This window comes from Daphnia magna, linkage group LG1, assembly GCF_020631705.1.
Source record: "Daphnia magna isolate NIES linkage group LG1, ASM2063170v1.1, whole genome shotgun sequence".
NCBI lineage: Eukaryota > Metazoa > Arthropoda > Branchiopoda > Diplostraca > Daphniidae > Daphnia > Daphnia magna.
This window is the reverse complement of record NC_059182.1, coordinates 712,203-738,760: the sequence shown is the minus strand read 5'-3', so window position 1 is coordinate 738,760 and position 26,558 is coordinate 712,203. Positions and strand designations below refer to the sequence as shown.

At 37.6% G+C, this 26,558-nt stretch overlaps 2 protein-coding genes and 2 long non-coding RNA genes across 16 annotated transcripts in view; 2 read left to right on the top strand and 2 right to left on the bottom strand.

Annotated features, from left to right (window-relative positions):
- Positions 1-25,840, bottom strand: part of LOC116933765 — a 62,177-nt gene extending 36,337 nt beyond the window's left edge. Inside the window, exon 1 of the mRNA XM_045175710.1 lies at positions 25,614-25,840. The gene's annotated coding sequence lies outside the window, so the exon portion shown is untranslated. The remainder of the gene's footprint in view (positions 1-25,613) is intronic.
- LOC116921119 lies at positions 2,333-4,520 on the top strand. Of its 5 annotated transcripts, none has more exons than XR_006648632.1 (4): positions 2,343-2,490; positions 2,993-3,283; positions 3,355-3,454; positions 3,881-4,520. It is a non-coding gene; the product is annotated as an uncharacterized LOC116921119 (long non-coding RNA). The 5 variants fall into 5 exon arrangements; XR_006648630.1 differs by having other exon boundaries at positions 2,347-2,490; positions 2,993-3,259; XR_006648635.1 differs by having other exon boundaries at positions 2,348-2,490; positions 2,993-3,454; positions 3,881-4,153; positions 4,209-4,520.
- On the top strand, positions 5,133-8,190 carry LOC123474000. Of its 3 annotated transcripts, XR_006648621.1 has the most exons (7): positions 5,133-5,147; positions 5,203-6,646; positions 6,737-6,914; positions 7,053-7,220; positions 7,282-7,383; positions 7,443-7,530; positions 8,163-8,176. It is a non-coding gene; the product is annotated as an uncharacterized LOC123474000 (long non-coding RNA). The 3 variants fall into 3 exon arrangements; XR_006648617.1 differs by lacking the exon at positions 5,133-5,147 and having other exon boundaries at positions 6,468-6,646; positions 8,163-8,187; XR_006648625.1 differs by lacking the exons at positions 5,133-5,147; positions 7,443-7,530 and having other exon boundaries at positions 6,483-6,646; positions 8,163-8,190.
- On the bottom strand, positions 19,179-26,513 carry LOC123473961. Of its 7 annotated transcripts, none has more exons than XM_045175654.1 (16): positions 26,205-26,513; positions 24,776-25,118; positions 24,205-24,680; positions 24,007-24,144; positions 23,736-23,949; positions 23,176-23,666; positions 22,662-23,080; positions 22,324-22,482; positions 21,636-21,920; positions 21,410-21,564; positions 20,687-20,849; positions 20,407-20,544; positions 19,957-20,291; positions 19,744-19,841; positions 19,543-19,675; positions 19,179-19,447 (listed from the first exon to the last, which is right to left on the bottom strand). In XM_045175654.1, the coding sequence occupies exons 1-13, from the start codon at positions 26,215-26,217 to the stop codon at positions 20,100-20,102; spliced, it is 3,186 nt and encodes a 1,061-aa protein (XP_045031589.1). In that variant the 5' UTR covers positions 26,218-26,513; the 3' UTR covers positions 19,179-19,447; positions 19,543-19,675; positions 19,744-19,841; positions 19,957-20,099. The 7 variants fall into 7 exon arrangements, with proteins under 7 accessions (XP_045031589.1, XP_045031603.1, XP_045031585.1 ...); XM_045175668.1 differs by having other exon boundaries at positions 19,744-20,291; positions 22,662-22,882; positions 22,952-23,080; XM_045175650.1 differs by having other exon boundaries at positions 19,744-20,291.
- Between the last annotated feature and the right edge of the window lie 45 nt (positions 26,514-26,558).

The window sequence follows — 26,558 nt, the reverse complement described above, 5'->3', positions numbered from 1 at the left end:
TTTCTGTCATTCCCCTTCCTCCCCAATTTAGACTAAAAAAAAGAATTTATTGTGACTTAGTTATTCGTCGTAACTTAATAAAATTTATAGAATTGGATAGATCTTAATGAGATCTTTTGCAATTATGCAAAATTTTAATTAAAAAAGTGGAAAAGAAAAAGGGTTTAAAACAAGTTTCAACTTTTTCGTTTTCTCAGTTAGGTCAAGTATTGCGCTAGACTACAAAAACGAAAAAGTTGAAACTGTTTTAAACCTTTTTCTTTTTCACTTTTTTAATTAAAATTTTGCATAATTGCAAAGATCTCATTAAGATCTATCCAATTCTATAAATTTTATTAAGTTACGACGAATAACTAAGTCACAATAAATCTTTTTAAGTTTTAGTCTAAATTGGGGAGGAAGGGGAATGACAGAAAACATGGAATTTTGGCATGTTCGTTTGGGCAGTTATTGTCATAATTAGTGCGTTAGATTGTATTTTTCACATGCCTTACGAATCAGTGCATCTTATGATGCATTAAAATTCATTTTATTCCGTGTTTTTCTCATTGAAAAGTGAACTAAATGAATGGCTAATCAGCTACGAGCATTACATGCCCTTCGCCAGTGGGGGAAATTCAAATTTATTATCAACACATCTTTAAAACTTGCAACAAAACCAAACAATATAACCATCTCATAAGGTGATAAGTTCAGGAATCAGAAAAGTATAATAAACTGTATAATAAAATAAGAATTGACAAGTTATAAATCGGTTTAAATTGTTTTATTCTTTGTAGCGATGGAAAAAAAACTACACGTAACATGATAGACACAACATTCTTCGTCAGAAGCCTGAGATGATGCCAGAATTCCAAAACATCCTGATGAAACAAGACGGTAAATCGCTCTGGCGTCCCAGGCCAAAATCCGGATGAAATGTAATCTTCTACGGTAGGGAAAGTTGACTTTTCGCAGTTTTGGCAATGGAACACTGGTAAGTTTAAGTCCAATCTACCTATGTATTGAAATAATTTTTAGAGAAAATTATCCGCGTTATAGAAGAAATTTAAGCCAATTAACTTTGATACCTTTTCTGGTGACTACGTAGCATGATTTTGAGCTTGCGATGAGGCAACTTGTTTCCCGGCTATCACATTCGGTGCAAATCGGGGGAGGAAAAAGCGGCACATGAACCCTGTAAACGAAAAATAAATTTTAATCATCGTAAGATAAAAAAAAAAGATAACAATTACGTTGCTCGACGACTTCTCCACGAGAAGTGATAAATTCAGTAGGAAGCAATGATTTGAAAGATGAATCTGTCTTAAAATACATCCTTTGATGGGATGGATCGTACGAATGCCGCTTTCTGTCACAACTAAAACAGAGGTAATTGCAACAGTCCTTACATTTGATGATTCCATATCCAGAAATTGCCTTGCAAAGGCCACAAAGATTCTGGTTTGCTGTGTATGAATCCACTAGAGATCCATAAACGATTTCTTGTTTGGATTTCCATGATTCAAAAGCAGTTTCTTTACACATTGGTTTCTGCGTTAAGTTTTTGGACGTGAAGTGAACGTTGTTGAATTCTTGTAAAACATTCTGCTCTAAAGCACTGTGAAAATCATCTAAACAATGTATGGCCAAAGATGTTAGTATAACTAATAAGCAATTTGTGTTTTAAGATTGTTTGATACCATGGTCCATGAGTGAACTTTCCACAATTGGTGGTGAAGGTGATCGAAGCTCACTTTCCTTTGCTGGTGAAGATGATGGAGATTCAGTTTCCTCTAGAGCATGTGGGATGTTACCTGAACATTCTATGAAGATGGATTATTACTTAGTAACTAGTGTGCTTATGTTGCTGCTGACTTATTACCTTCGTTCATGAGTGATGTTCCATGAAGCTCAGCTTCCTGTGTAGGGATGGTAGCTGCAAGGGACGAATTAGATTTCCGAGTCCAAGGTTTTCTTGAAACATTATGGGTACCACCCAAATTTCCATATGTCAAAACTCCTACGGGATTTTTTTCTTCTTTTACCCCAAAGCCATTGACTGTAGAGTATTTACAGTTGCGATTGCTGAAACTGCCACCAGGAGCGCTGAAAACCTAGAACATTCGCTCACTCGGGCTGAGCGAATGGAAAAGCTCACCCGGGCAGAGCTAGCTCGCTACAACTCGTGTTGCTCATATACGCGTCTCTGGTTTTAGTCATGATGGCGGGGAAAGTTTTCAGCAATCTGTTTCGCTTTTTCTTCATGTATGTGGTTGTGGCTTCTAGTGGATTATCAATAATCGTGCAGGGTGTTATTTCAGTTCTATTTCACTGACCAATATATCTCCTTTAAAAACGTTTTTTCCCACTTTCTCATTTTTGCTCGAGTTCATCGTCTGACCAGGTCTGACCAGGGCTGACTGCCACACAAGGCTGGAAACTAAACCACGTAAGCAAATTCTACTGTAGTGCAAAGCTGCATATTTTGTAGACAGAGAAGCTGGCATGGTAATTATGCTTTAAGTTATTTAGCCAAATAGTTACAGTTCACAAGGGAATATCTGTTGTGGAATTCAATGTTAAATCCAACCTTAAACTGGAGGGGTTTTGCACCTCTTACACACAAAGACAGCTTTGATTGGTGCTCTGAATCAGCATTGTCTTGAAGAAATGGCTGCCCACCAGTAGCTTTTCTTTCTCTTAGGTTGTTGCACAGCGTGTAAGTGTTAAACAATGCAAAGATAGAAATTTAAAATATGTTGTTGATGTAAAAAAAAAAATAGAAACATGGCCAACAGATTTCATACTGAACAGAAAACTTAAATTTCCATTCGAATGATTTACTAAAACTGACTATTTTGACATCTTGCATCAATAAAGGGCTAAAGGTTATTTTTATTGCAGATTTTCAGAGATTTAAGACATTTTAAAATCACTCGGCATCCAACCAAACCATACTTTTCAGGAATTATTTCTTTTAATATTTGTAATCATTTTCTTTATTTGTTAGGAGCAAAGAAAACCTGAATGCTGATGTAAGAGTCCTTAAGTGGATCTTATTAACACCAAAGAATTCCAGAGGAAGAATAGTGAACTTGAATGCCCTTATTGAAATTGTCAATGGTACATTATCTCCGATTTTTAGCATAAACGATGTGGCAGTCGTTGTTAGCCGTATGGAGTAACTATTTGGATGTCAAAGCGGCTGATGTTAGCGCCCATTTTTGGGCAATTTTGGAAGAAAAGCAGTTCCAACTAAGCCATTAGATGGTATCATGTATGTATGTAGTTCACAACAAAGGTTCAGTTATTAATTAATTAATGGAAGAATCCAAACATTTCTATAAAATTGTACATTGCTTTTTAATGCAGGAATAGACATAAACACAGAATAAGTGTTAGCTATACAACTGCTGTTGGCGAAAACGGATCTGGTTTGATGAGATGTCATTCTCGAGGATCAGCTACATGTGTACGTATAATCATATTACGAATTGATATTTTGGTACTTCACTAAAGAAAAATTCTTTTAAAATGAAATTTAAAATTTCTGTTCATTCACAATCTGGCATAAAGGCAAATTTCTTATTCTGTTTGACTCACGGGTAAGCCTTCATATTTGTCGAAACAGTTTTTGCGAAGAGGAACTCTTTCTTAATTGAATATAATTCTGTCAATTTTAGTAGCAAATTTCAGTTCAAATGAGACAAACTGGTCAGTTTGATGCATGCTTTTAAACTTTCTATTTGACATATTGATTACCGTATTAGTTTCATATCTGACGTAATTAGTCATGAATATTTGTAGTTACAATTTTTATCGTAAGCTGAGTGAGTCAATACTGTGTATAAATACTTGTTGGTAGGTACAAACATTTTCATATATTTTTTCTCAGCAGCTTCTCGTCAAATTTTTCTACTGGAACCATTTGCCAAAGCGTGGATTAGCTTGACAATGGACTTCGTAAATCACAACGACAAAGATTCATGAATCAAAAATTAAAAGAGAACCGTCTGCCTACATGCGTAGAGGACATTAGATGTGGATTCAACCGTTGGCCAATCGACTTTTGATTGATCAGGTGACTGGCCTTGGCTACGTGGATCTTGGGTCACATAGGTGGAATTCAGAGAGAAACAGCTGTGATCTTTGGGATATGAAATGTTTTAAGGTATGTTTTTATTCGCAATTGACCAAAGAATTTTCTGCTTATGTGCAGTTGACAGAGCACAACAAAACTCGCATTAATGAAACCTGATTAACGTAAGCTGCCAAAATTCAGCAAAGAGACGTTCGTCAGTGATGTTGATGAAATAACCGGCATCCTGATGTCTTCGCTGCTGCTATTTCCGCTATTATTGTTGTTATCCTGTGTATAATAAGGTTTTTTCCAGCACATTGGTGCGGTGACAAAATGTGTTTGATCATGTTGCATTCGTTACGTAACTTCTGAACAAACAGCAGCAGCTTCCGTTATGCCTCCGGTAACCAAATGGGTTATTACGCCACATAAATTCCAACGTCTGCGAGATTTGCATGTACTATAGAACCGCAACACATAATTTTCGAAAGCGAGTTGAACGCTTTTATCCAAACACCCTAGCTATGAGCGGAGACATTCCCGAGATGGTGCAAGCTCGTGGGAAATTTTTAAACTCTTATTGAGTAGGCCCGCAATCGCACTAGATTGTAATTAAGTTGCTGTGTTTGCTTGACTGACAGGTTCGCGATCTGCATCCAAAAGAGTTGCAGTGTGTGCATGATAACCGCTTTCTTATTTTTTCCTAGCGTCTAAATTATTTCAAAATGACGTTGCCATAAATCCCGAGAGCAGGTGATTTACCAAATGTGCTGCAAGCCCAAGAGAACGTTACTGGCCACATGTGCTTGCAATCCTAAGAGATGGCGTTATCGGCCAAATATGCTAGAACTCCAAGAGATGGCGGTATGGTAAAATATGCAAGAAAGGCTATAAATGGCGCTAAGTACGGAACGGAATGAAAGCAGCAAAGATGGCGTTAACTACAAATGTGCAAGAAAGCCCAGAGATGGCACTAACTACCATACGTGCAAGAAAGCCCAGAGATGCACTGACGGCAAATGCATGGTGTCGACAATCCCTGAAGTTTAACAGTCACTTATTAAATATTGCTTGGAATCGAAGTGTAAGTGACGTTTCCTCTAGCGCTCTTGAATCAAATCATTAAGAAAAATTTGTAGTAAAGGGCAATAATGTGCAGCAGTGAAGGAAGTATGCACGTACGTTCTGCACTTCAATTTGTTTGTTTGAAATACTTGTACATGGAAGGTGATGCAAGGAAAAAGGCAATATCCAGTGTATGATCAAGCAAATTGTTTTCTGTGTAACGAAAGTATGCACAGAAATGAGAAAGCCTATACATTGCTGCAACTGTTGTGATATTAAATAATGCAGACTATCTCAGGTCGATCAGGTATATGTGGAATAAGAATAATATCTCAAGTCAAGATTGAAACCTGCAACTTTAGGAAAGAGGCTCTCAATGTTCTTTATGGCAGATGCCCTAAATTTAGAAACAATGTTCAGCAAAAAATAGCAGTAATTTGTTTTGCGAAAAGGTTACAAGTATGACACCAGATTTGAGATAACAACCAGCTATAAGTTTTAGGCCAACAAAGAAGAAAGATCGTTTTGTTTGTTCGTAGTCTTGTTTGTGCAGTAACCTTATCCCTGAAGTCAATATATGTGATACGAAAACTAGATTTTTTTTTGCTTTTAATTAATGGGTTCACTCGATTCTACGCTTCTATTTCAATTCCTTTGTTTATCTGTTTTTATAAGATAAAAAATAGATGTGAAATAGTTTTAATATAAAGATAGCCATTTATCGCCACACAGACACAAAATTCAAACAACAGGATAATGGGGCATTCCAGACTTTCCAGAATCCAGAGCACTTAATACATTCGACTACTCTCCTGGTGGCGGACATAAGAAGTTCAACATGAATCTTGATTTTGTTTTAAATTTTTACGTGGAACCTGTTATCCACGTAAATATGATGTCGATTTTAATGATAGCTGTTAAATTTTGAATGAAAATCTGGTGTTTTTAACCAGGTCTAGAATTTAGTCAAAAATGAAAAAGTGAGAAGGCTATACCCTTCTCATTTTTGCCAAAATCGGCAAAAAACTAAATCTCTTGGAATCCGTTTAAAATCACACGTAATACTAAACATAAATTGCTTATTTAGGAAAATTGATTTGTTTTCTCGTCAATTTATCTGCTTTAGAAATATTTTAAATAATTGTACTGTGTGACGCTAGCGCTACATTGTGCTAGCGCGCCAGCTTTTTTACCCATTTTTAACGTTTATTTCAGGAGTTTCAAGTCCCACGAGACAACGAACTCAATTTTTTGAATCTGTTAGTTAAATTTTAAATGCAAATCCCGTATTTTCATATTAAACTGAGGTTTAAAAAAGTACAAAATTGGCAAAAAAAGTGGGGCTTATGTTGTCGGGCTTATTTCGAAGCTTGATAGGTGATTGGGTTACAGATAGAAAAACAAGATGGCGTTATTGTTCTTCCATGATGACTGACAAGGTGTAACGAGTAAATTAGCTGTTAGCGATGTTTCTTAACTTTCTTGTGCTTGAAAGGATTTCTCACGTGAAAATTAACAGTAAGTTATCTACCATTCGATGTTTATAACATTGTTATTTATGTGTTGGAAGTGTAACACTTCAACAAAATTGCTTTTTGTATCAAACAGGGTTTCCCTCATTATCAGCTATTCAGGCTGCTGATCCAGAAAATACTAAACTACCGATGTCTTTTTTCTGTTATGTCATCTCTCATTGAAGATGAGCTCAGCCCTTTTCAGTCTCCCATTTAACCAAATGGCATATCTCATTTCATTGAAATCATGATCTTTAAACTAAATGCACAAGGTGGGCTGTTGTTGAAGGAAGATCAATGATGAACATAGTTCCTTCGAATTAAATACCACCATCTTATTTCAATATTGTTTGTTGGCTCATAGTATTGAGTTAAAGTTTATTATATGAATTTTGTTTTTTTAATTTCAGTCTTCACTTACTTTGCATTGACATCTGATCAACCATTATCTAAATTATCCAGTCTTCAGCAGTTTTCCGCCCTAGCCAAAAATCAAACAGTAGTATCTCAATCATCCAGCCATCACTACTTCCGAACTTAAGTCAGCTATCGTTTATAGACTTCAACTTCTTTTCACGGTATCTTAGAATGGTCTATTTATCTGGAATTACAACAATCTGGTGTGATTTGTCCTCGTAGAACTTCGAAATTTTGGTCGTTGGATCCCGTCTTGACCATATCTTCACCTTTTTCCGTAGCTGACCAACACGCATAGACTTTAATGCTGTCGCCTTCATTGAGGTACTTCAATTTGATCTATTAGCTCGTATTCTAATTTAAGGTTAAAATTCTCATCGTAGATTGTCAATTGTCCATCATCATCATGTCTGCCGAAAAATCGCTGTTCAATTCAAGTCATCAAGTCATGCCTCCTTACGGATCTTCCACGTAAGTTTAACTGGTGCTCCGTTTCAAGAATTGTTTACATTAATAAAAAATTTTGTAGGTTGATTTATGGTTATTAAAATTTTAGAACCTTTCCAGCTTCCGTGGGTGTTTTGTTTTCCTCTAAATCTCGTGTTCTGGCTGCCACCCATTTGGCAAAGTCCCAGAGAGACCTTTCTTTTTAGTGGTTTCCGCCATGGGGTGGGGCAGTTGTGACTAAAGGTTTCCTTCGCCGAAAGGCGTGTAGATCGCTTAATGCTCTGTCAGTAGGGACTACTGTTTGTTCGATGCAGTGGCGGATTTCCTGTGTGCATTCCTGTAATAGGTCTATTCCTTATCTGTGTCAGCCTGGACTAGTTTTCGGACAAGTCCTTTTGTTCGTGAGATCCTTCATTTGAACGCGATTAAATTTCGCGTAAAAATCATCAAGTAGAAAAATTTCAAGCTATAGTGTTCGTTGTTATCTGAGAAATGTGGCGAACTTCTACTTTATAGACGAATTATTGCATTATGTATTGTATGTGTGTGTATTCATGGTATGGTGTTTTTACAGATGAGTTATTATAGTTGGTTTTCTTTACTTGAGCTCAACATGTCTTTTCTAAAGTTCACCTTGTTTATTTTTTTTGCTTTAGGCATCGGAAAGAGCAACTACATAGAAAACAGAGATAAACTGAGGATTTGGAGCTTGACATGTCACCTTGAAATGGGGAGCGAGGAAAAAACAGCATGTTTCGTTAAAATGGGGAGATGGGAAACCATCTTTCAATCTGACTTCCAGTTAAACTGGTCTGTTTTCCGAAAAAAAAGGCAACATTTTTTATTCAGACATTCTTCATTGGAATTCTCAAGTGATTGTGTTGAAAACATTTTATTCAGACATTCTCATGAACCGATTGTTTGAACCTGTCACATACTCTGTCGACGATTTCCGTGGAACCTTTCGACGGCCTTCGAACATCGAGCCGTGTGACTGAACTGAATGAGGTTTCCGAAAGCAGCAATTGAAGAGTACAAATTTAATTTGAAAGTTTGAATTTAAGACAAGTTTATTAAGACATAACATATTGTTGAACTTTGTTGGTTTTCTTTCTTCCTTGATGGGTAGGGGGTTGATGAAAGTACTACTAGAAAGTTTGAATTCTAAAAAGCGCTACTACAAGCCAATAGTTAGATAACAAATTTTAGAACTTGACGGAATGTAATGAACGAGTTGACTTGTAAACTTTGCATCGGCGTCGAGATAATAGCTAGTTGATAACATTGATATTAGTAGCCTGAAAAGTGTAGTTGGATTGAATTGCAGGAAGTGCAAATAAAATTATGCTGCCAGCAAGGTAAATGTTAAGGTAAATGTTAAGTATTTCTGGATTCAATTCAAACACTAGGTGACAAAGTCGCTCGTTCCTCTAGAATTACTAGAGGAAATATTCTATTTACTATATTTAATTCTTCTTTTCTCGTATTATCTTTTAATAAATAGAAAATCTATAAATGGAATTAATTTTTGTATTTACCCACCCTCCACCCACAATCAATCATCCACCACTATTTCAAATTACATTTACATACACATACATACAAATACACATACATACATACATTACATACACATACAATTTTAGTTAACCACCCGTTGGCTGCCCCCACGCCATACAACCCATAGGTTGATTTTTTCACTTCCATTACGCATCGCGTCTGAAGGATCCACGAACAAAGAGACTTCCGGACTTGACCGAAGTCCGGGCTCCGTGACACAGTGACGGAAACCTTTACAGGGAATGCACACCCTCGGAATCCGAACCGCCACTGCATCGAACAAAGAGAAGTCCCTACTGGTGCATTGCCTACACGCCTTTCGGCGAAGGCCATTATTGCAACTGCCCCACCCCATGGGGTAGGACAGCGCGGCCGGTCCCTAAAAAACTACAAAAAAAAGGGAGCAAAAGGTGGAGTGGCAGCCAATGGGTTAACTCACAACCACAAAACAAAACAAACAATACCACAGAAGAAAGGGACGTTCCACGTTGCTCCGTACGCCACCACCATGAGTTTTTCTGGGGATCACAAACCTTCCATAATGTTATCTACCAGTAGAAGTGGGCGTCACCTAAATAGCAAATACATAAATTTGAATACTGATGTAAACAATTCTTGAAACGGAGCCAGTTAAACTTACGTGGAAGATCCGTAAGGAGGCATGACTTGATGACTTGAATTGAACAGCGATTTTTCGGCAGAGATGATGATGATGAACAATTGACAATCTACGATGAGAATTTTAACCTTAAATTAGAATACGTCCTAATAGATCAAATTGAAGTACCTCAATGAAGGCGACAGCATTAAAGTCTATGCGTGTTGGTCAGCTACGGAAAAAGGTGAAGATATGGTCAAGACGGGATCCAACGACCAAAATTTCGAAGTTCTACGAGGACAAATCACACCAGATTGTTGTAATTCCAGATAAATAGACCATTCTAAGATACCGTGAAAAGAAGTTGAAGTCTATAAACGATAGCTGACTTAAGTTCGGAAGTAGTGATGGCTGGATGATTGAGATACTACTGTTTGATTTTTGGCTAGGATGGAAAACTGCTGTAGACTGGATAATTTAGATAATGGTTGATCAGATGTCAATGCAAAGTAAGTGAAGACTGAAATTAAAAAACAAAAATTCATATAATAAACTTTAACTCAATACTATGAGCCAACAAACAATATTGAAATAAGATGGTGGTATTTAATTCGAGAGGAACTATGTTCATCATTGATCTTCCTTCAACAACAGCCCACCTTGTGCATTTAGTTTAAAGATCATGATTTCAATGAAATGAGATATGCCATTTGGTTAAATGGGAGACTGAAAGGAGGCTGAGCCTCATCTTCAATGAGAGATGACATAACAGAAAAAAGACATTGGTAGTTTAGTATTTTCTGGATCAGCAGCCTGAATAGCTGATAATGAGGGAAACCCCTGTTTGATACAAAAAGCAATTTTGTTGAAGTGTTACACTTCCAACACATAAATAACAATGTTATAAACATCGAATGGTAGATAACTTACTGTTAATTTTCACGTGAGAAATCCTTTCAAGCACAAGAAAGTTAAGAAACATCGCTAACAGCTAATTTACTCGTTCCATCCTTCAGTCATCATGGAAGAACAATAACGCCATCTTGTTTTCTCTATAACCGTAACACACTATCCAAGCTTCACAATAAGCCCGACAACATAAGCCCCACTTTTTTTGCCAATTTTGTACTTTTTTAAACCTCAGTTTAATATGAAAATACGGGATTTGCATTTAAAAAATTTAACTAACAGATTCAAAAATTGAGTTCGTTGTCTCGTGGGACTTGAAACTCCTGAAATAAACGTTAAAAATGGGTAAAAAAGCTGGCGCGCTAGCACAATGTAGCGCTAGCGTCACACAGTACAATTATTTAAAATATTTCTAAAGCAGATAAATTGACGAGAAAACAAATCAATTTTCCTAAATAAGCAATTTATGTTTAGTATTACGTGTGATTTTAAACGGATTCCAAGAGATTTAGTTTTTTGCCGATTTTGGCAAAAATGAGAAGGGTATAGCCTTCCTCACTTTTTCATTTTTGACTAAATTCTAGACCTGGTTAAAAACACCAGATTTTCATTCAAAATTTAACAGCTATCATTAAAATCGACATCATATTTACGTGGATAACAGGTTCCACGTAAAAATTTAAAACAAAATCAAGATTCATGTTGAACTTCTTATGTCCGCCACCAGGAGAGTAGTCGAATGTATTAAGTGGTCTGGACTTTGGAATGCCCCCTTATCCTGTTGTTTGAATTTTGTGTCTGTATGGCGATAAATGGCTATCTTTCTATTAAAACTATTGCACATCTATTTTTGTATCTTATATTAACAGATAAACAAAGGAATTGAAATAGAAGCGTAGAATCGAGTGAACCCATTAATTAAAAGCAAAAAAAAATCTAGTTTTCGTATCACATATACCGACTTCAGGGATAAGGTTACTGCACAAACAAGACTACGATCAAACAAAAAGATCTTTCTACTTTGTTGGCCTAAAACTTATAGCTGGGAGTTATCTCAAAGCTGGTGTTATACTTGCAACTTTTTCGCAAAACAAATTACTGCTATTTTTTCTGAACATTGTTTCTAAATTTAGGGCATCTGCCATAAAGAACATTGAGAGCCTCTTTCCTAAAGTTGCAGGTTTCAATCTTGACTTGAGATATTATTCTTATTCCACATATAACCTGATCGACCTGAGATAGTCTGCATTATTTAATATCACAACAGTTGCAGCAATGTATAGGGGCTTTCTCATTTCTGTGCATACTTTCGTTACACAGAAAACAATTTGCTTGTGATCATACACTGGATATTGCCTTTTTCCTTGCATCACCTTCCATGTACAAGTATTTCAAACAAACAAATTGAAGTGCAGAACGTACGCGCATACTTCCTTCACTGCTGCACATTATTGCCCTTTACTACAAATTTTTCTTAATGATTTGATTCAAGAGCGCTAGAGGAAACGTCACTTACACTTCGATTCCAAGCAATATTTAATAAGTGACTGTTAAACTTCAGGGATTGTCGACACCATGCATTTGCCGTCAGTGCATCTCTGCTTTCTTGCACGTATGGTAGTTAGTGCCATCTCTGGGCTTTCTTTCACATGTTGTAGTTAACGCCATCTTTGCTGCTTTCATTCCGTTCCGTACTTAGCGCCATTTATAGCCTTTCTTGCATATTTTACCACCGCCATCTCTTGGAGTTCTAGCATATTTGGCCGATAACGCCATCTCTTAGGATTGCAAGCACATGTGGCCAGTAACGTTCTCTCTTGGGCTTGCAGCACATTTGGTAAATCACCTGCTCTCGGGATTTATGGCAACGTCATTTTGAAATAATTTAGACGCTAGGAAAAAATAAGAAAGCGGTTATCATGCACACACTGCAACTCTTCTGGATGCAGATCGCGAACCTGTCAGTCAAGCAAACGCAACTTAATTACAATCTAGTGCGATTGCGGCCAGGCCCACTCAATAAGAGTTTAAAATTTTCCCCGAGCCTTGCACCATTTCGGGAATGTCTCCGCTGATAGCTAGGGTGTTTGGATAAAAGAGTTCAACTCGCTTTCGAAAATTACCTGTTGCGGTTCTATAGTACATGCAAATCTCGCAGCCGTTGGAATTTATGTGGTGTAATAACCCATTTGGTTACCGGAGGCGTAACGGAAGCTGCTGCTGTTTGTTCAGAAGTTACGTAACGAATGCAACATGATCAAACACATTTTGTCACCGCACCAATGTGCTGGAAAAACCTCATTAAACACAGGATAGCAACAATAATAGCAGAAATAGCAGCAGCGAAGACATCAGGATGCCGGTTATTCCATCAACATCACTGACGAACGGCTCTTTGTTCCATCCAAAGTCTGGTCTTACCCTGTTGCATTTTTGCTGAATTTTGGCAGCTTACGTTAATCAGGCTTCATTACCGCGAGTTTTGTTGTGCTCTGTCAACTGTACATAAGCAGAATTCTTTGGTCAATTGCGAATAAAAACATACCTGGAATTTCATATCCCAAAGATCACAGCTGTTTCTCTCTGAATTCCAGGTATGTGACCCAAGATCCACGTAGCCAAGGCCAGTAACCCGATCAATCAAAAGTCGATTGGCCAACGGTTGAATCCACATCTAATGTCCTCGCACGCACGTACGCAGACGGTTCTCTTTTTAATTCTTGATTCCAGAATCTTGGTCGTTGTGATTTGTGAAGTCAATTGTCAAGCTAATCCACGCTTTGGCAAATGGTTCCAGTTCCAGAAAATTTTGACGAGAAGCTGCTGAGAAAAAAATATATGAAAATGTCTGTACCTACCAACAAGTATTTATACACAGTATTGACTCACTCAGCTTACGATAAAAATGGTAACTACAAATATTCATGACTAATTACGTCAGATATGAAACTAATACGGTAATCAATATGTCAAAATAGAAAGTTTAAAAGCATGCATCAAACTGACCAGTTTGTCTCATTTGAACTGAAATTTGCTACTAAAATTGACAAGAATTATATTCAATTAAGAAAGAGTTCCTCTTCGCAAAAACTGTTTCGACAAATATGAAGGCTTACCCGTGAGTCAAACACAGAATAAGAAATTTGCCTTTATGCCAGATTGTGAATAAACAGAAATTTTAAATTTCATTTTAAAAGAATTTTTCTTTAGTGAAGTACCAAAATATCAATTCGTAATATGATTATACGTACCCATGTAGGTGATCCTCGAGAATGACATCTCATCAAACCAGATCCGTTTTCGCCAACAGCAATTGTATTGCTAACACTTATTCTGTGTTTGTCTATTCCTGCATTAAAAAGCAATGTACAGTTTTATAGAAATGTTTGGATTCCTCCATTAATTAATTAATTAATAACTGAACCTTTGTTGTGAACTACATACATACATGATAGTGATGATACCATCTAATGGCTTAGTTGGAACTGCTTTTCTTCCAAAATTGCCCAAAATGAACGGGCGCTAACATCAGCCGCTTTGACGTCCAAATATAGTTACTCCATAACTAACAACGACTGCCACATCATTTATGCTAAAAATCGGAGATGATGAACCATTGACAATTTCAATAATGGTACTCAAGTTCAATATTCTTCCTCTGGAATTCTTTGGTGTTAATCAGATCCATTTAAGGTCTTTTACATCAGCATTCAGGTTTTCTTTGCTGCTAACAAATAAAGAAAATGATTACAAATATTAAAAGAAATAATTCCTGAAAAGTATGGTTTGGTTGGATGCCGAGTGATTTTAAAATGTCTTAAATCTCTGAAAATCTGCAATAAAAATAACCTTTAGCCCTTTATTGATGCAAGATGTCAAAATAGTCAGTTTTAGTAAATCATTCGAATGGAAATTTAAGTTTTCTGTTCAGTATGAAATCTGTTGGCCATGTTTCTATTTTTTTTTTTTTACATCAACAACATATTTTAAATTTCTATCTTTGCATTGTTTAACACTTACACGCTGTGCAACAACCTAAGAGAAAGAAAAGCTACTGGTGGGCAGCCATTTCTTCAAGACAATGCTGATTCAGAGCACCAATCAAAGCTGTCTTTGTGTGTAAGAGGTGCAAAACCCCTCCAGTTTAAGGTTGGATTTAACATTGAATTCCACAACAGATATTCCCTTGTGAACTGTAACTATTTGGCTAAATAACTTAAAGCATAATTACCATGCCAGCTTCTCTGTCTACAAAATATGCAGCCTGGCACTACAGTAGAATTTCCTTACGTCGTTTTCAGCCTTCCGTGAAGTCAGATAAAGTTAAGCAAAACAGAGAAAGAGGGGGGAAAATCTAAAGGAGATATATTGGATCACGTGAAACTGAGATAACATGTGAATACCTGCACGATTATTGATGATCCACCAAAATCCACAACCATATTAACGAAAGAAAAAGCGAAACAGATTGTTGAAAACCTTTTGGCGCCATATTGAGAGAAACGAACAACGAATCATCTAAAAATAAGGAAACCCTGAAGTCCTGAACCCTGAGTGAAAACAAGGAAATCGAGTTGTGTCTTGTGTGATTCCAATGATGTTTGAAAACTTCTGGCGTCCACCACCAGGGGGACGCCAGAATATATTGAGTTCTCAGAGTTCCCTATTATCCTTTTGTTTGAATTTTTTGTGCCTGTGTGGCGATAAACGGCTATCTTTATAGTAAAATCTATTTCTCGTTTTTTTTTAAACTAATATTAACAGATGAACAAAACAATGGGAATAGAAGAACAGGGCCGATTTAATCTGATATCTAATGTAAGTGATCCAAGAGACTAGAAACATTCGACATCCCCCTGGTGGCTGAAGCCAGAAGTTCCCAAACATTATTGGAATCACGCGTGTCAATTTCCTCTAATGTAGGAGTCGGTCCGCTCCTATGAAGAACACTACGAGTTGCAACGGTCAGCGACGAGTTTGACGGGGATATAAAAACTTTATTTTGAAACTATGGCTTATTGCTTTAAAGATAATTACCTTGCTGACTCATAGTTTACACTGTCATTGACATTATTCTAGGACTCAATATGTCCATTCACCAACACCTTCAACACTTTTACAGCTGACATAAGGTATGGAGATTTTTCAAGATCCTCATCTACATTGAGAACTAATTTCATCACATCACAATCCGATTTTACTTGTGAAGTGATTTTGTCCTAGCATTTGAACAACAATGAATAAAAACCATAAGTAAAATAGCACATAATCTGGTTGAGAAGGCCAGATACCTGTGACGGACGAAGACAATGGTAGCATGCAAATTCCAACAGAGGAGTAAAGACCAAAGTCATTCCTTCCAACATACTATTCCTTATTAATGCCTTTTTTTTTCTTTTTCAAAAATAAGGTTGTTGGCAGCATTTGAAACTACACAAAGGAAGCTTTCAACAATATATAGGTTATTTGTTTTTTAGCCTTTCTTTGAATCCATGAAAATAAACTTCACATTTCCGTGTTTTGGTCACTGTTCCCAATTTTTTGGTTATTCTGATCACCCTGTAAGAAATAAACTTGCAATATCATTTTCATACCAATATCCCATCATACTAATTCCAGTACAGATGTGGTTGTTCAATTGCTTCGCGATTCTTGAACTCCTAGCAGAAACGTCCGAAGTCATACTTACCAAATTGCCACTGTACTGCTTTCTTAAGCAGTGCTCTGCCTAACAGCCCTAATACAACAAATGTTTGCTTAAAATATTAAAACCAAACTAACTCTATGAAAAAGCATTACCATATGTAACATCTCCAACTGCAATGGAGAATCCTTGTTCTATCCTGTAAAAAGAAGCTACATGGCAGTTGAGAAAAGGCTGGATGCTACAACTTGAAATGGGGTCCTTGTTGTATGTGTTGAGGAATCTCAATCCTGAAGCTAACTCTTTGTTCACAGATGTGTTTATAATAAGGATTACAATTTTAATTGATATGACTTACTGGATGTTGTCTAAAATTACATAAAAGGTGGTACCAAATGACAAGTAGCCAGAATCCTGTCTAGGAAATCTTCAATCTCACACTGTCACACATACAACAGTCAGCTGTTCACCTTTTCCCGCCATGGGTAGACGTAGCCATAACTATGTTAACCAAGTCATATCTGCTACACTTCATTTTAAAAACCTGGGGTTAAAGAAGAGTTTTGTTTAAGGCTGTCCTGAACCAAATTGTTATTACATCATGGTAAAGCTTTTAAATAATATTGGAAATCACTATTTTTTTTACAGTCTTATTTTTTAAAAAAGAATTCTGAAGAGAAATTTTTTCAATTAGATATCCATCAGCAGTTCACTCACATGATTGTCGGAATTGGTTTTTTCTATGAAGCTAAAATGTTTTAATTAAAACTTTACACCATTAACCATTCTTGGAAAAGGAAATTAAAAATTACTTTTAAGCAACTCTTCTGTCGTTGACTTATCAGCTAGTACTAGTGCCATAGACAACGAAGTGGACTTGGGAAAAACGAACCATAGACCACTTCGTTGTCTATGCTAGTGCTAACCAACATGATGGAAATTCAAATTTACTTACAGTGCAGTATTTGTACAGATGTAGTCTGTGGTACAGAGAATCTGCAATTCAATTTTGGACATGTGAATTCAACTAGCTCATCCACACTGACTAAAAAGGTTCCAAAAATTTTTATCATCAGTAAAAAACCAAAGATTTTTCTTTTCTTTTCTATTAAATTGTAACAAATTACGATGTACTTTACTTGCTGGTTCCACTCACGATGCACTAAATAACTGAAATCCTAATTACCATGCCAGCTTCTCTGTCTACAAAATATGCAGCTTTGCACTACAGTAGAATTTGCTTACGTGGTTTAGTTTCCAGCCTTGTGTGGCAGTCATCACCCCTGGTCAGACCTGGTCAGACGATGAACTCGAGCAAAAATGAGAAAGTGGGAAAAAACGTTTTTAAAGGAGATTACATGAAATAGAACTGAAATAACACCCTGCACGATTATTGATAATCCACTAGAAGCCACAACCACATACATGAAGAAAAAGCGAAACAGATTGCTGAAAACTTTCCCCGCCATCATGACTAAAACCAGAGACGCGTATATGAGGCGCGCTTGAGAGCGTGACTCCAAGCCTCCAATAACGTTGGGTAACTGCTGGCGTCGCCACCAGGTGAGTGTTGAATTGTGTTCTGTGTTGTGTTGTGTGAAAAAAGACTACCTACGTTCGATATCCCCCTGGTGGCAGACGCCAGAAGCTCCCAAACATTATGGTAGCCACGAGCCTGGTCCGTAATTTTTTTTTAATTTTAATGTCCGCTCCTATGACAAACTGCGAGTCGCTACGGTCGGAGATGAGTTTGACGGGGATTCCCAAACTCTGTAAACGGTATTAGGCTTTCGGTTACGGTATTAATCCGAAATGTTTATTTTGCAGGAGGATGATGGGAATGATAACGTGCATGCGATATTACCGAAGTCTACATGGTAATAAAAAAGTAGAAAGGTTAAACACTGTCCCAGTGCACACTAGTATCGTTCATACACCAACCGGCTGTTACCCCCAAAAATAAGCAATTGGTAAGTCAATGGTAACGGTCGTTCAATGGGTATGGCGCTACGGTGGCCGGTCTTGATAATATCAGGACGAGCATGTGCGTCTATCACTCCCCAACGAAGGCCTAAACGGCCCTAATTCTTTTGAGCATTTTTAGGCCTGCCTTTTGACTCGTGGTGATATAGGTGGACCAACAAGGACATGAGTGTAGGTTACATGCGATATCGGCCTAGGGAATCGTCTTTAGGTCAATGCTAATAGGTTAAACACTGATCTCAGTGCACACACGTATCGTCTTGACTCAATCGGCCTTTTACCAAAGGTAAGTATACCAGTTAAGTCAAGGGATGGTATGAGCCGCTCAACGAGCAGACGGATTGTACGTGTGGCCCGTCGTGATAGTATCGCGTCGAGCATGTAGATATCACTCCAACGGACTTAACAACAGGCCATAGCGGCCATGGTATTTTAATTGATGTGATTTAATTTGAGGAACTAACTTCCGCCTCGGTCTACGGACCAAAAAGGAGCACGGGCAGGGCCTAGGGGGAAGTTCCCGACGGCGCTCAACCGTGACTAATCTGTTTGAAAACGCAGGATTACATGTAGAGATGGGAAATCAAATATGACGGCATTTTTTCGCAAACGACGAAGAGACAAACGCCTTAAAAATGCTCTTTCACCCATCCACATTCCACGGATCTCGGATGGATATGATGGAAACCGCGTAGAAGCAAGTATTAATAAAAGCAACGTACAAATGAACGTAACCTGTTCCGAGGCGAAAATCCTTCACTCCAGATGGCGAAGAAACTCGTTTCCTGGATTGTCGGAAATGCTTGGTTCATTTGATAAGGAATTTCCCTTCCTTCAACGCAAATCTGATTTTCTCCTCCAATTTTTCAAAAATAATTCACCACTCACCTGAAACTTTTTCAGCAAAAGAAAACGCTAACCCGAAAAACAGAGTAAACACAAACGGTGGTAGCAAAATAAAACAAAAACAAAACAAAATACCGTCATGCAACATCTTTGATTTGATAATGACAAGCGTTTCGTCTTTAATTGGTCGTTGATGATCACTCAACACCGTCGACACCTATACACTACATTGATTCTGAACAAAAACTATTTTTAAAAGATTTTATAATGCTATTCTTTGTTTATAACGTGGATTGGTTCATCATTTGTCAGGTTTGACTGTCGTATTCCGGCTGCTGGATGTCGTGTTTGATCGTTTCTCCAACGTCGTTGTTGTCGTTTTTATTCCGTTACGTCGTTGTCTACCTCGCCATAGCAGAATTAAGTAAAAATTGAGAGAATTGAAATTGAGAAATAGAATGAAAAATGCTATTCAAATTAAATTAAAATGAATTACAATGTTGTTGTTTTTTTCGTTGTGGTCGTCTTGGACGCCTTCTCCGCAGCTGCGGCTGCAATTCTCTGATCCATGCGGATTTTATAGTGTCCCGAACCCACTGCAACTGGTGTCACTTTGATTCCGCTCACGGCTGCGAAAGAAAACGAATCAAACATTCGGTTATTAAAACAATAAAATGTTTCACAATAACAAACATACCCGAAGCATCATCCGGTTTGACTGATGCGGAATTCCTACTCTTGTAGGACGTGATGGTTACTAGACGGTTCGTCCGGTTCGTCCGGAGGAATCTGAACCTAGCGGGTGTTTCTATTAACATGTGATTTACCATCATATGCGTGCGTAATACTCCGTAGTGGGGGTACACATTCACGAATATCATATCAGTAGTGGATGAGGGGACCTACTCACAGAAACGAATCATCTATAATTCTGCATCCCATGCTAGGCCATCCGGACGGACCCAGTACATTTGGATAAAATAGTCCTTGAAGCTTGTTTTATTTCGAAAATATTAAATGATTGTCTTTATTTGCAGGACATCCTGTTCTTCACTAGTTTCTATTTAGATGAATGACCCCTTTAGGCGTTTTAGAGGACCCTTCCCAACAGGAAGGAGGACCCAATTCTACAACAGGACTAACATCATCGTCCTCGTCGTCCTCGTCGTCGGATTCTGTTGATATTTCACTGCCTGAATCAGAAATGTTACTTTCTTCGAACACGCATTCAAGTACGATGCTGGACTACATTGAAAGAAAATGGTTCGCACGAGCATAAATTGTGTGACATGGTAAAATAGTAAAATAATCGTCAGGTTGAATTATTTGAAATCCGTGAATCGAAGCAGATATCACTTACTTTCAAGTGGATTCCTTGCCTAAAATTGACTATAAGTTTCTTCTCGTAAAGGTTTGTAGATTTTGTGGTAAAAAATGACATATTCTTTACGTCAAAATCCATTTCCTTGTTGTTGAGTTTGTATATTTGTACCCATTCCTGAAAAGGATAAAGTGGAAGAGAAAATAAAAGTTTGTTTAAAGTTAAAAGAATTTTTTAACTTTAAGCGCGTAGCATTGTGTGATTATGAAAATCATGGATAATACAATGATATTCTTATCAGTTTCTTTCAGTTTCTCACCTCCGCTGACCAAATAATTAATTTCTTATTGCCCCCGGCTACAAGAAATCGACCGTCCGATGAAAAGGCGAGCGTTTGTAAGTCTGTATCTTCGGAAAGACGTCGCGGCTTTGGTTCGATTTCCAGAGAATTCCAAATAAAAACGCCTTTGCCTATCGATGCACTAAATGACAAAAAGGATTCCATCAGAGAGTACTGGAAGGGAAAACAAAAACATCGGACATGGATTTTACACCAATTCATAACCTCTTATTTAAATTTTTTTTTTTTTTAATTAAAAAATTCCTATCTCTTCGTACGGGCTCCTTTTTAATTGCGGACATTTCCCCTCCTTGAGCTGCTTACTTTTCTTTATTGATATTTAAATTTGGCAGATGGTAGACCAGCTGAAAAGTCTGTCAGGTTCCTTTACAGGACTAACGGGGAAACGCATTGGATTCGCCAATTCATTTGTTTGACTTTTTCCTTTCGTTAATTTTCATGTACGCCTTTCGCTTGGCATTCGCTATCAAATGGACACTGCGTTCGTTAAACTTCAAGTTGAATTTACTAATTTCAGATAAAAATGTGTTCGAATCCCCGCCCCCGTGGCTAATAGTTTTTAATTCAGTCGCAACGATTCATCGGGTGATTCGCGTTGGTAAGAATAGACGCGCACTTTAAAAAGGCCTTCAATTGAAAAAAAAATTTGCTAAACCTGAATTTATATTTCAAATGAATTACCATACAAAAGTGAAGTTTTTGGCTGATTTCCTTGCCATTTCGATTCCGCCCTCTTCTTCCCCATTTCCTGTGCACGGACGCCAAGCAAAAGACCTGCGTTTCTCTACACGAGTCTTCAGGCTGTAAATATGCGTGTCACGGTCCATGGACCAAATCTGCCAAAAAGAAAAACGAATGAAGTCAATTTCGACCACGAGATGATACCTCCATTTCATTTGGTTGCTACAATTGAATTTTGTTTTACATTGATCCGGCCACCACCACCGCTGACCAAATAGCGAGTCCTTTCATTCCATTCCAGATAACAACAGTAGTGTTCATGTGTGAATTGTTTTATGAGACGCGTTGTTGTCAAATTATTTTCATCCATTTCAAAAATCTTAATCTTTCCTTTAAGAGAAGAGACGGCGATTCGATTTTCAGAGATCCACTTCACCGCACCAACATCTTCAGTGTTAATTGTAATCTTGTCGCCATTGGATGAATCACATAAGAAAACTTGGTAACCGTCCTGCATGAAGAATAGTGAAGCGAAAGGAAATAAACGGGCCAAACGTAAAAAAGAATTGCATCAGGATACTGGACATAAATAGGTGCATTATCCCCCTTGCCGAACTAACTAACTCCGCACGTTCACTTTATCAAAATGGAAGATTCAATTTTGAATTAAAAGAAGAAATCGTAAATGTAGAGCATCAAATAGTAAATGCTTTGTGACTGGAACAATTTCTTCCCAATTGAATCAGAATAACGAGGATGTTCACGAAACCATCCAGTGAACAGCGGTTAATTCTAAATATCGTCGTCAGGTAAATTTCCAAGCATTTCGCAACAAAAAAATGTGGACAGATTGTCGACAAAGAAATGGACTCAATGTTGTTGATGAACCAATCGAAATTGCCACTGAAACTTACATCTTGAAAAGTAGCCAGAAGGTTGTGCCTGAATGCATTCCACTCAATTTCATGGACACAAACCGGCAGTTTCCATCGAAAGAGATCTTCACATTCTGGGTAATTCCATATGACGAGGGTACCGCTAGCGTCTCCAACAGCTAGTTGTGTCCCGTTAATCTAATTCAAGATTTCACGTTATATTTTCTCCTAATTATACGGAAAAGTTATTTCTCTCTGCCCCTGACTTCGTTATACATTTATCCCACAACAACCAGATCAAATACGTATAGATGGCGTTAGGGGACTATGTTTTCCTCCAAAATCAGGGATAAAAAGTTCGCCGAGGATCGACTTACATTCCACTCAAGTGATTCCAATGTTCTCCAAGCGAGGTTTTGAGGTACACATGTGACTTTCTTTTTCCATCGGGCAAAAGGAATAGACGAATTTTCGGCAGTATAAAATATTACCCCAATCTTATTAGCACATGCAAGAATAGGTTCAGTGGGGTGGGAACGGATTCTGTAATCCCCAGATAACGACACATCAACGAGCCTCAATTGACATTTGCTTTTGTCTAAAAAAAGAAATAAAAGGATCGCCAGCATAATCAATTCATTTTCAAATGAAGCGGTTGAGTTTTTACCCATCCCGTACAATACAGCGGCTAGTTGTTTTATGACCTCAGGCAATCCGATTCTTTCTTCTTCAAATTGAATCATTTTTTCAATCAAACCAGCAAGGATTCTTCCGTCTACGTCGTCTGCCGCCAAATCTTTTTCAAACATTTTAATTAAGTAAATTTTAGATAAAAAGTGAAATCTTTGCTAAATTAAATGACGTAAAGAAATATCTATCGGAATGACCTACTTTGCTTGTAGCTGACCATTTCCTCCTGTTTGTTTTCCAAAATATTACCTGGAACAGTGGCTTGATTTTTCCCAAATGGATGTTTACCACGCGTCAGGAAATAGAAAAAAACACATCCGGATGAAAACGTGTCACTTTTGATTGTTCCATCTGGCAGTTCGGCAGGCATGTTTTCAGGGTCAATTAATAACATAAGTATCTCAGGTGCCATCCAGAGAAGACTTCCACGGATTTTACTCTGCGAAAACATATCGTCCCGAGTTTTCTCAACAAACGAAAAATCAGAGACTTTCATTTGAACGGGCGACGTCATTGAAATGAGGATGTTTTCCGGTTTAATATCGCGATGCACCAAATTTCTCGAGTGGATGTAATGCAATCCATTGGCGATTTGATAAAGGACCAATTCGTCTGGTGGCAATTCCGGTCCGCTGTATTTCTCTTTGCAATAATCTGCCAATGTCCCGCCACACAATTCCAAAGCCAGATGCCTGTCCAGAGGTTTCAACAAATTGTTTAATTCAAATAAATTTGGAAATGAAATTAGATGGACAGTTTACGTGAATCTATTGTCGGCCGAATCAGCGACGTCCAAGAGTTTCACTACGTTGACGTGATTCAATTCTATGTGTGTATTCATTTCTCTTTGAATAATTTCTTTTTGAGATGTTGTCGTCGTCATTTGTTTGACTGCAACGAGATCGCCGTTAAATTTCCCTTCGAACACATCTCCAAAAGTTCCACTACCAAGTAGTTTGCCAGTGTTGACTTGGACTGCAAATTTAATCAAAAAATTAATTACATTCTAGAAAATGATTACTTAGACTATACACGAAACGTAAATTCTTGACTTGCGTGAAAGGGCTTTTTTAAATTCCTTTTTGGCTATGTGCAACCAATTGAATCCTTTTCCTGGGGGATTTATCATATTTTTGATGGGCTCGTACGCAAAGTGATTTTCACCCAATTCTCAATAAACAAAAAAAGACAGTTTAGAGTCGTAAATGCGGTGAATGTATGCAAACTTACTTTCTAAATTGACTGGATACTTTTCCTTGAGGTTTATCAAAATTGACTTAGAATCATTACCAAAAAGGTGTTTGCCACGGGTTAGATAATAAAACAAAATGCATCCAGCTGCAATGACATCTTTGGGGATGTCTTTGATGCCTTCCACGGAGTTAGTTTCCTCTGACAGTGTCCAATACTTTCTCAGGCAGAGTTTCACTTTAAAGGAAATGTTTTCTCCTTTTTCCGACAGCTGTTTGCTGTAACTGAATTTGCTCAATCCAAAATCTGAGATTTTCATGCGCACAGGAAGGGACTGGGCAGCAATGACGACGTTTAACGGATTTAAATCGCCATGTACGATTCCTTTGTCATGCAGGTAGCTGACGCCGTTGGTAATTTGATAAAGAACTTGCGATTCGTTTGGCATGGCTCCCTTGTACTTGCCATTGCAATATTCGTATAACGTGGCACTGTACGGTTCTAGGGCAAAATACCTGGACCACAAATGAAAATGAGATGCCTTTATTTTTTACTGCTCATTCCTTAGCCATTAATGTGAATATAAATAAATAAAAAATAAAATAAAAACCTCCATCCATTGGCCACGTCCTCCTCATAACCGAATACTCGTAAGATATTATTGTGATTCAGGTTGCCCTTGACGAGCTTATCGGCCACATCTTTCCACCCATCAAGGCAGTCTTCATTTTTTATTCTTCTTATCGCAACTTCTTTTTTTAGATTAGGGGCCTTCAATTTCACGCGTTCTTTTTCAGCACCTGCATTTTCATTTTCCTTCCAATATCCGTCAAACAAGAAAAAACCTTTACCGAAAAAGTTGTTTTTGCAATCCAATCTTTTCCCCTTAAATAGAAAATCCTCCGCTGGTTCCGGTTGTTCAGCATCTGCCATCTTTTCAGAGCTGGTAGATACTAGAGAGAAAAACGAAATTTAAAAAATGTCACTTCGTATTGTAATTACGAACCTCCTCCCCCATCTCCCTACTTTACAAAGAGGATAACGGCTGTTAATGTTGAAGAGGAGGTCCCAACTGACTACATGCCCAACATGCAGGACTGTGGGGCAGTCCCTGCCGCCATCAGCCGTGGTCCTGTTTTGCTTTAGACTACTTTACTTTACTTTACCCTCTCCCCTAAACAAGCTCCCAACCTGATAACAATAGTGACAAGATGGTGGCAGTTGATATAGCAAAAATAATCAAGCAAGTTGTTGTTGAATCTTTAAAATCTTAAATTGTTTAGAAACTTGCTTGTTATTTATGTATCAATTACAACGCCATTGAAAATATGCCAAACTGAAACAATTGAAAAAAAACTCATGTTCTTATTAGATCCCGTTAGATCCCATAGAAACAAAAGTTTACCTAAATTGCTATGCATCAAATTCATACAAACACAAAGATTTACCTGGTTACGAAGCAGTGGTAATTACTTTAGTTCCCTTTGATAGATTTAAGCAAAGTGACGCGACCAACGCCCCGTTTCACTTATATTGTTTATCGCAAGGTAGTCTAAATTCAGGTAGATAACCTTATCTTTTTCTCGTGCTAGTCTCGGCCTGAAAAACCATTAGGCAACCACTGAAAAATAATAACTTGCTCCTTTTTTTCTAATGACTTACGGCTACAACATTTTTCTTAATAGATTGACAAAAGTTTCCTTTCTACCCATTTCAATTCAATTTTGTTTTAGTCGTTCTAACAGGAAAACCAAACCGATGATTTAGGTATCAAAGTATTACTTTTTACAAAACGCCACAAAATCTCGTAAAATATCTAATAGCAAAAACAGGACACAATCATGAGATTCTGGAATACAAATAAGACATTTCCATTGTCTTGTTTGTTTTGCGATAGGGCAACTAAAAGATGAGAAGATTCGTTGATAACTTATACCTACTACATGGAAAACGAGAATTTTAATTGTAGCTGCAACTAATGTCCAGCCAAATGCATTACTATTACCCCCAAAAATTCGCTAAATAGAAATTAGACTTACTTTGAAACGCCATCAAGTATACACTAAACGGGCACCTTGACAAAGGATGCAACACGTTGGCCCTTACGGCAGCGTCCGACTTTTCATTAGACAGTCCAAGCAAATCTTTCAGGAAACAGCGAAAATGGGGCACAACAGTTCGAGGAGCTTGATCGTGTTACCAAGATTTTCAACGTGAAAACGATGGTTGCTGCTATTGTCAATCCCTTTTCCCATCTTATTTTCACACCATCGTTGTCCTAACTTATTATGTAACACAAACATTTCTTCCTAACCGCCCCCGTTTCCTGTAGAACCTTCCCTGCACGTTTCACAATTCTGACCAGTGTGTCCACGGATCGGGGTTGTCAAATC